Source organism: Vicugna pacos, chromosome 6 (assembly GCF_048564905.1).
Source record: "Vicugna pacos chromosome 6, VicPac4, whole genome shotgun sequence".
Lineage (NCBI taxonomy): Eukaryota > Metazoa > Chordata > Mammalia > Artiodactyla > Camelidae > Vicugna > Vicugna pacos.
This window is the reverse complement of record NC_132992.1, coordinates 73,461,725-73,471,601: the sequence shown is the minus strand read 5'-3', so window position 1 is coordinate 73,471,601 and position 9,877 is coordinate 73,461,725. Positions and strand designations below refer to the sequence as shown.

The window sequence follows — 9,877 nt, the reverse complement described above, 5'->3', positions numbered from 1 at the left end:
ACAGTGTCAGCTGACAGGCCATACCCCACACCCACTGAGTCAGATCTCTAGGGGTAGAGTCCATGTTCCTGCATTGCATTTAACAGGTTCCCTCAGATGGTTCTTAGCTGAGAAGAACCCTTGGCCTAGGATGTGCAATTTGGCCAATTAATCAGCTTTTCAATAGATTAACTTCTGCTCAAGGGAAAATGTGGGCTCGGGAGCCCAAGTATCAGCAGGTAACATATCACCAGGTACCTGTGCTTTTCGGTTCACCTCTAATGCTCTCATAAGATACTTACTACACCCATTTTACAGATGAAAAGATTTGCCCAATTTGTTAGGAAGTGACGTGTATACAACTCCAATCTAACTTTTGGTTTTAGTTCAATCATTCTCCTTTCTAGGCTCCCATGGCTAACCAAAATGCTATTAGTAAAAGCCGTGGTAAAAACTGGCACAGCCGTCACTACTGGGGATGTGAATGTTACTGAGCATGTCACATGACAGTAACCTTGCCTGGTGTTTTGGTTTTCATTAAAGCACTTGTAAACTCTACTTCAGATTTTTTTTAGGTCTTCTGGTATAGGTAGCTCTGGCCAGGTGTGAAAGGGATTCTTTTTTGTCACTGGTCTGTGCTAGGAGGGGTCCTTGATTTGATTTGTTAGAGCCCAGGTTCTTTATCAAAAGGTATCTTTTTGGACCCCCAGGAAGCAGATGTAATGCCAAATTAGCTCAGTCCAGCACTTGTTGACTAATTCAAGCCAAAGGTGGCTTTTGGGGTTCTCAATTATCCAGATCAGTACTGATTTTCTGCTTTAACTACAGCATTTTGGCCAAGTCATGTTGGTAAGATTAGCCTACAGGCCTTGCTGCCATCTAATAAAACAGGCAAAAATAGATGAAGGAAATAGCTGTAGCTGCAGGAGGTAGTGTCAGGATTAGAGGATGCTGACTCACACTGGGGTGCAGGACACCAGGGTGGGGCTTGTCCAGGGAAGTGAGCTCCCTGTGCAGGTAGTTACCTCTTCCTGCAGCGTGGCCGTCTGAACCCCACGAGAGCATATCCCCAGCCCTTGGTCAGTGCTCAGTAAACTTGTTTCATGGAACCAGGTATTTAAAAATACTCTAATAAGGACATTTCATTTTTTTCCTCTTTCTGGGAGTACTAAGAGGCCTGGAATTTTCAACTCATGAGGGATGCTTACCATGCTAGAAACGCAGCAGCTTCCGTGTGGGGATGAACCCAAAGACAAGGCAGTAGACACAGTGGTTTAGACGTGAGTACTGGCTCTGCAGTTATGGTCCTTGCTCCAAATCCCAACTCTGCTCAATTATCAGTTGTAGGGTCTGGGATATATATTAAGAAATTCAAGGATTAGTCTCTTTTAAGACAGAAAAGATGGAAGTATCTATTTCATAGGGCTATTATGGGGGCTAAATGAGTTAACAACTCAAGGAAACTGTTTAGTGCAGTGTCTGGTAGGTACTCAGTGAACAAACCGAAGGCCCACAGGTCCCCCCGGCCACAGGGTGGGAATCTCTTTCCACACCTCAAACCAGCACCTGGTGATAATGTCTTCTTACAAGAGGCCATGGAGAGCGGGAAGCCCAGGATGCCACCTCTACCAGTGATAAACTTTGCTGGCACGGTTGACCTCAGAGCACCAACACCCACTGCCCCCCCGCCCCGCTACATTTCCCTCACTGAGGGGAACAGACCTTTTCGCCAGTCTGCAGTGGGTAAGGACACGAGCTCACGAATGCTTGCTGGCAAGAAGCAGGCTCCCTTCATGCCTCTTAATTACACACACTTACTCGGAACAGAAACAAAGCCCTTCTCTTTTTTTCATTCAAATTCAAAACCTTCCAGGGAAATCAATACCAGCCAACTAATCAACACACGTTCCAATCCATGTTTTTTTTAAATTACGTTTATTTAGCGTATGTACACATAAAAGAGAAATCACCCTCTGTTCCCACCCAGCAGAAAACATGCACAAACCCAAGGTATACATGAAGGGAAGGGGCCCCGGCCCCAAGTTAGTGGTTGGGATGGTGCAATCCTGTGAGTCACAAGCCCCAGTCAGGAGAGGGCTGGACTGAAGTGTTGGGCAGGCTGTAGCCCCCGCTGCTGGCCCTAAAATAAGCGTGCACCATAGCCAAAGGTCTGTTTGATGCCCTCAAAGTAGTACCGCTGCCAGCCCTGCCGTGTCCTCTCTTCCTCAGGAGCAGGGATACCTCGGCCTTCCATGCACAGCTCGGTCTCTCCATTCTTGTCAATGAAGGTCAAGGTGATGGTGGCAAAGTGCCCTGCAGAAAGGCAGAGGGGAGGGAGGTTTCAGATTCAAGGTTTCCATGTGGGTTCGAGGATAAAGGGGAAAACAACAAGTTCTGGGGGCAATAAACAAGTACGCTTACTTACCTTCTGGCCACGATTTAAACCTCCACTTCATCATAATATGTTTCTCAGGGACCTAAAATAATCAAAGAGATCAGCCTATACCACAGACTACAATGTATGCAATCCTAGCTAGGATGTGCCATCTGCTTTTCACACGGAGTCTATCATCTGCGCAACTACACCACTTATGAGGGCAAAGTGGACCACAGAGTTGGTAGCTTCTGCAGTGATATTCGCCGCAGCTTCTCTCATTCCTGGGTCCAGTCAACGGTACCTAGGTGAAATTTCAATGCTGCAAGTGGAAAGCCGTAAACCACCAATGTATAAATCCTCCCTTCCACGTTTGATTTCTCCAGGGAGAACTAATTTCACCTCACTAAGGAAAAAATTCTAGAACAGCAAGAGAATTCAACTGTAGCATTCTTTTGCAACAAAAAGAATGAGGTTTTATTAACCGAAGAGATTAAAGCCTTAAATTTTATCTACAGAGCTGCAAAAAAAAAAAAAAAAAAAAAAAAAAAAGAATATTAATCTTCTAACCAGACAGAGACTACATCTTGGCTAGCAGGTACTTACCAGATCAGTGAATTCCCCAGAGACATTGCCATCTACCAGGTGAAACTTGCCACCTTTGTCTGCTTCTAACATTGCAGGAGCATGGGTAAAGGCCTGAACAAGCTGCAAAAAAAAAAGGGAGGTAGGGAGATGTGTGGCTCTCAGTGGGACCCAGAGAGAGACTCCAGCTGACACCTATGTGTCTCCTTAACTCTCACTTCCAAAGATACGACTCTGCCCAATGACCAGGTTTAAGTTCTATTCTGTTCCACTGAAGACCAGGCTTCAACTTGAGTAATTTTTTCTGAATCCTTATGCTGGTACTTTGGATCCATTTACTTTTGTAATGGAAAAGACTCTAGTGGTTCCCACTTACGTGACCCAAAACTAGTACAGAAGAGAAAAAAGGCAAATCCACTCAGATGAATGTGTTGAACAAAAGTGTTTTTCCCTTGCCTCTGCAGATATGAGGAATACCTCGTGGTTCCTCTCAGTACTTCCTCTGCAGTGAGGGGATGTGCCCACAATGGGTCACCCGGAACAGCAGATGCCATGACGCCGGAAGGACAAGATTACACTTACCTCTTGGGTGGTAAAAACTCTGTAGAGCTCCTCTGGTGATGTCAGGAAGGTTTCTCTAAGGGTGATCTTACAGGTAGGGATTTTGACACCAACAGGTCTGGCCTGGGGTTTTGAAGGAGCAGCCTTAGCCTGTGGAAGTGGTGGTGAAACTGTCAGTTTAGAGTAATGGTGAAACCTCAATTAAAAGGGCTTCAGGGACAGCCCTGCCATTCGTTCTCACAGTTTTTCACCTCCCAGGCTAACTGTTTCAGGGGGTTAGAGAAAATTTATGTGCATGGGTGTTTCAGTCAGGAGAAGAACTTTCCCAGATACTCCTCAATGCCACTCTAGGTGAAGGAAGACTAACACTCAAAAGCTCACTACCAAAGACAAGTCAATCTACAGGTATTTCTTTAGATCCCTGCTTGATTCTCAGACAGAATTTTATGCTTGGCCAGAAGGAGCCTCCCATAATTTCCTTCAGCACGCTGACAAAAGGTAAACAGGGTTGGAAACCACGTGCTGAACCCAAAACACACAAGCTCCATCCCTAGAAAAAATATTCGCTCAGCCTGCAAGTCAGGTGAAATCCATCAGTTTCCTGACAGGTGAAGTTAGTGATCTAAGTAACCCCTGAAACTTTGATTAGATCTTTAATATCAAAGTATGAAATGTCAATACCCCAATTAGACATAATACTTAAGATGTATACAGGTGAAGACCACTCTATGTTCATAACCCCCTCACTGGTGTTAAATGCAACCAAAAATCAGACTGTGAAATCCCTGATGACTTCCATTTGCTCTAGGGGTCTGTTATAAATGAATAGAAACCAGGTTAAAGATAGGCAGACAGACAGTTACATACTGTGGACTCTAAAAAGCACCACGAGCAGATCACAAGCTGCTCTGGCTTAGAGGTTAGGGTTGGGGAGAAAGAGCTGAGATGTGGACTTAAGGAAGAGACAGTGTCTCAACTGCCTTTCCAGAGAGCCTCCCGCCCCACCATGTGGGAACACCAGTTACCTTGCGCTCCTCAGTTTTCAGTGCTGGCTGCCTGGCTGGGTCCACTGACTCTCCATTCATTGTAGGCAAGATCATGCCCTGCGTGAACTCTGAAAAGACAAAATCCCAGCTCTTGGAAGTTATTTCTTAGTAGCTGAGATTGGGGGCTTCATTGTAGTTTGACAAATATGGCCATCTTAACCAAGAATGAGGTAACGACAGGAAAGGAAGAGTTTATCTACTTTACATCTTTATCTCAGCTCTGTGGTACTCAGACAGGTATCTGAGTGTATGCTATAGAATGTAGCATGTTATATTGGGATTATGGTAAACCCCTGACTCAACTGGATGGTAGCCAACGAACGTAGTGCCACTTGCAATGACTTTGAGAGTGTGGCAAGATACCTACGGATGCATATTTAGTCTCCTTTCTCCACTGTGCTTTACGTCTGTAGAAAAGCCACAGCTAGTTACGGTGTCAGAGCACTGATTCCTACCAAAAAAGGTTTTCACCTTCTGTGCTAGTTCCCTCTGATGGCTGTATGTACTCTGACACCAAAATCAGAACACACTGGCAGAACTGGAATTACAGAGGAGAGCTGAGCTGACTACTATTCAAATAACGTTCTAAATGTCCCTGGAGAATGCATATCAAAGGTAGTCCAGGACTATGCTCAAGTGATGAGTCTAGGGATATCAAATCTTTAGATCAGTGAGTCCAAGAGAAATATGTTAGCCTTAAACGTAATATTAAATTTTCTAGTAGTTATACTATAAGAGTTAAAACCAACAAGTGAAGTTAATTTTTATTAATATATTTAACCTAATACAACTAAACTATCATTTCAATATGTTATCAACATAAAAAATTATGAAGATATTTTACACTCCTTTTTTTGGTACTAAGTCTTCAAAACCCATTGTTTATTTCATACTAACATCTCAGTGTGGACTGGCCACATTTCAACTGCTAATTAAACAATGTATCAGACATCGCTTCTCCAGATCTTTCCCTTTCTCAAAGTTTATAGACTGACTGAGATGAAATAAGCCTCTCCCTATTTGTACCCATTTGCCAAAGAAAGGACTGTCAAGCCCTTAATTAGAGTCTGACAGGCAGAAAGCTACCTCCTCAAGGCATTCGTAACTACTCAAGAGATACCTGTTTTGAGGGTGCTGATGTAAATTCCCATTGCTTCTCTTAGAAGTCTCACCCCTTCTTCCTTCATTAAGGCCACGAGATTTGTGTCAGGCTCATCTTTGGCAAGGCTCACACTAATCTGAGTGAAAGATCAGAAGTAGGTGGTAAATAACACGATGGGCATCTACACTGCAGAATGTGGGTGCTCAGCAATCACATAATTGCTGACATTTCCAAAGGAAATACGTGAGGGTTGAGTTACTTGTACATCCCCATGAGCGTTCCTTCTCGCGTTCTCTCTGCCAAGGCAAAGGTGGCTAACGTTAGAACCCACGTTACTTGCTAAAGCAAAGTAATTAAATAAGCACAAGCTGCTCTGGAAGCTCCCAATGGTACCAGAGACCTAGAAAATCATCTGCAGACTGTGGTTCTGAAAGCTTGGGCCACGCCTGCCCTATAATCCTGAATGATAGGTCATTTTTATCATCTGAGACTAAGCAGATGTGGAAGATTCAGACGAGGAATTGGGAAGCACAAACCTCTACTTCATCCACGCTGTTTTCATCAGACAAATTGGGGATCTCCACGTGGCCCTTGTACTGGACTCCAGACTTAGAGGTACCTGTCAAAACCAATGCAATGCTATTAGTCTCCTCCTCTTCAGTCTGCTACTCTGGAGTTCTACTACCACTCTCCTTATACTTCTTTTTGGACAACTGCAATGACCTTCTTTATTTTGAGAGAACGCCACATGCCAGCTGCCCCTGCCCCAAAATGTCCTTCTTTATCAGATTTCTTGAGACTGTGTAATTACAGTGTTGGACCAAGAGCTATGTAAATACAGCACTAGCATGAATTCTGTCAGGGAGGGCTTTGGTCAACAGCCAATAGAGTCAGTTCCGCTAGGATGCTTATTTTGAAAATACAGATTTGTTCCAATGCTATTGGTGTATTAAGGGACAATTTGATCGTAACATGAATTTCACATTTGCTTGTATGTGATTTCATCCATAAGAAACACTAGGTGAACCCAAAGAAAGCCACACCCAGCTGAACAGAGCTGCACAGGAATACACAACACACACACATCTCAAACATTTCTCTCCCAGCAATCTCAGATCATCATGTGTGTTATGAGCCGTGCCATCCACAACTATTGTTATAACGTTACCTCTGATTTTAGGTGACTCTCCTTCTGCCACCTCAACCCACAAGCCTCAATGCTTCTGATGCCCACTTTCACAAGTAAACTTCAGGTCTTTTTCAAGGTAAAGCACCATATTCGTCATATTACTTACGTATTTCTATGACTTAAAATATATAAAAAGGTGCTATCAGTTTTTAAAAATGTGCCAGTGATGAAGCTTTTGGGTACTGTGTCACGTCCAAGCCCATTTTCCCTCTAAGCCCCATGGGTTTTGCTGCAAGATTCTGCATAATGCAGTGATTTTTAGAAACAAATGTCCCGTCATAGCAGAACCGACTGAATTTCAAAGTTAACTGACAAAACACTTAACTTATCTTCACTTCTCTAGGCCTCAGGTTCTCAACCTATACAAAGACGACTGGGCAAGATGATACTAAGGCTTCTTCTAGACTACTGTGCTTTAGTAGTTAAAAAAAAAAAAAAACCAACAGATAAATGTACATTTCTCCTCTTTATTACCGTACACTTGAGAAATGTTTACTGAAACAAACTTATTTCATGCTTTGACCCATACATGTACTCCTTTACCTTTAGTGTTAAGATTCAGCCTCCCAACTGTCAGGACCACCCAAGGGAGGCATATGCATGGTCCCAGTTCTCTGCCAGTGTCATCACAGAAGGGACATTAAGCTAAAGCTAAAGGATAAAACTGCCCCAAATGATATTCAGGTACAAGCCTGATTAGCACAGCAGTCTTAACTGTTAGACTCACACTGGAGAGAGTTAAAAAAAAATCAGAAAAAATTCCCCTCTACACATTTTTAAATCATCCAAGAGACAGCAATAGCTAGTCTGAGAATTGTCACCTTCTATGCTTCACTGGGAACTTGTGAGACCCAGAGAGGAAACTCGTTCAGTGTCCCAAAGTGGCAGAGAAATTTCAACATCCAATGCTGTTTTCTGTAGGATTCCAAAGCAGCACCATCTGTCTCCCTTGAAAAAAGCTCACAACCTCTCAGAAACTGTCCTCTCTGGCTCCTGAACAAGTCAGTCAAAAGACAGTTAACCCCTGTCCTAAAAGCCGAGCACACTTACCTGTCCAGTTTAGTTTGATGCTCCACTCGTAAAAGAAGATAAGTTTGCCTTTGCGATTATTAATGGATGCCTCTCCATCAAGCTTATTCACTTCTGTCACCTCGCACTTGCCTTCCTCATTTTGCACCTGCACTGCCAGGAACAATGTTTTCAGCTTATCTGTGGACCAATTTGAAGCATCCCTCTCTGTCCTGCAAAACAGAAACAAAGCTATGAAGCAGAAGCCGAAGGAAGGATACACTGCTATGCAAGAGCATCCAAGGCTAAAGGCGCCCTGAAAAGAACACAAAACCCTCAGTCGCACTCCAGTATGTCCACAAATGTGTAACCCTTTTAGATCAGGAATCCCATATTGTCAATAAAGACAACTGCTGTACAGAATAGTTACAAAGTAAATGGAAAATTCTCTTTTCCTTTCTCAGCGTGATGGTGCCGAGGTCAGTACTTGACACTTTAACATGGCGCCCCCGTCTGACCAAGTGGGAAACTGCACATCTTGCTGAGGTCCAGCACACAGCCGGCCATTGAATGGAGTATTGAGCTAAGAAGTCCCATAAAGAATAAACCAATTAGCACAATGTTTTGACCTGTCACATTCAGGCTGTGCTATAAATGCCCTACACATTCTGTGCCCTCTAAATGACCATAAAAACAATAAAAGTCCAGGGCTTCAAAATAAACAAAAATTAAGTCAAGTACTCTATCTTAAGAAGAGAGGAGACGGACTGAGATATAGAGAAGAAAAACTATATGCCTCCCACTTTACTAACTAGTAGAGGAAACAGCAAAAAGAGCTGCAACAAAGTAAAAATACAGTAAAGACGGTATGAACAAAGTTCAACAGAATTAAAAGATAAGGAAACATGACTTCTGGAGGATTTCAATGAAGAAAGGCAGACTTTTAAGAGTGGTTAGGTTATAAAACCATGATTGCCCGGCAACCGGGGCAGTCCCTGGAGTTACAGTGCAACCGACTTAATAGTTCCGGGTGAGAGGCCATGGCGCCTTCAGCATCACTAACTAAGCTCTGAGCACCTGCACACGTTCCAAACCTTAGCCTTCTGGACTGAGGCAGTTGTCTCCCATGACTGACTTTTAATTCCACCCATAAGCCGAAAAATAGGAATTCCAACCCCACGGAGCCTAACACTGCAATCTCCCAACACAATCCACGGCGGTTTGGGTCTCACTGACTCCTCCGGCCACGTGTGGGAAGCATTTCTGTTCAGGCTGGATGGATGCAGCAGCCAGGGAGTTACGTTCTCGAATCGCTGAAACCTCTCCTCTGGGGCACAGCCCTTCATGTCGTCCCCTCGCACGTCGTCCCCTCGCACCGCGCCCCGCCCCAAACTGAAACGGAGGATGGAGGAGTTTGGGAATATGGACCCCAGCAACTGGAAGGACCCACGCCCATCTCCCGGCAGGCAGGGCTTCCTCGGCCCCAGCTTTGTCCCAGCAGAGGTTCCAGGGCCCCAGGGCCCCTGCAACCCTGGCCCGGCCGTAGAGCTCCCGCGGCCTGGCCCCGCTTGCCCTCACCAATGCCAGTTGTTGACGTTGGTGGCGTCCGCCCGCTCCTCCACGATCCAGCGTGGGTCGCCCTCGCCCCACTTGGCCATCGGCTCTCCTATCGCGCCGCCACCAGCTCCTGAGCAGCCACAGCCAGAGCCTCAGGACCGCCCGGTCCCAGCCGCCCGGCAGTGCCTGGAAACTACTAGAAGCGGCCTCAGATCCTCCCGGCTTGCTTTTCCCTCCACCCCCCGCCCCCTCCCCGCCTTAACTTCCGGCTCCTCCTCACTCCCACCCGGTACTTCCGTTCCACCTCGCAGGACTTGAGCTTCCGCCAGTTCTAGGGTTCCTTCAAACTCCTCTGGTTATCCCCTAAGAAGACCGAAATGCAACCGCTCACACGACCATTCTTCACCCGTACAGACCCAAAGGACACGTCTCATTGTAGCCCTGAACCCTGAAACGAGCCTGCTGAGCCTTATGGG

The 9,877-nt window shown here is 45.2% G+C and overlaps 1 protein-coding gene across 3 annotated transcripts; it reads right to left on the bottom strand.

Moving 5' to 3' along the window:
• Positions 1-1,885: 1,885 nt before the first annotated feature.
• Positions 1,886-9,845, bottom strand: AHSA1 (activator of HSP90 ATPase activity 1). 3 transcript variants are annotated; one of them, XM_072963503.1, is made up of 9 exons: positions 9,706-9,845; positions 7,887-8,077; positions 6,184-6,266; positions 5,666-5,783; positions 4,525-4,613; positions 3,521-3,649; positions 2,960-3,061; positions 2,405-2,456; positions 1,886-2,292 (listed from the first exon to the last, which is right to left on the bottom strand). In XM_072963503.1, the coding sequence occupies exons 4-9, from the start codon at positions 5,730-5,732 to the stop codon at positions 2,120-2,122; spliced, it is 612 nt and encodes a 203-aa protein (XP_072819604.1). In that variant the 5' UTR covers positions 5,733-5,783; positions 6,184-6,266; positions 7,887-8,077; positions 9,706-9,845; the 3' UTR covers positions 1,886-2,119. The 3 variants fall into 3 exon arrangements, with proteins under 3 accessions (XP_072819604.1, XP_072819603.1, XP_006206177.1); XM_072963502.1 differs by lacking the exon at positions 9,706-9,845 and adding an exon at positions 9,081-9,387; XM_006206115.4 differs by lacking the exon at positions 9,706-9,845 and adding an exon at positions 9,423-9,662 and having other exon boundaries at positions 1,889-2,292.
• Between the last annotated feature and the right edge of the window lie 32 nt (positions 9,846-9,877).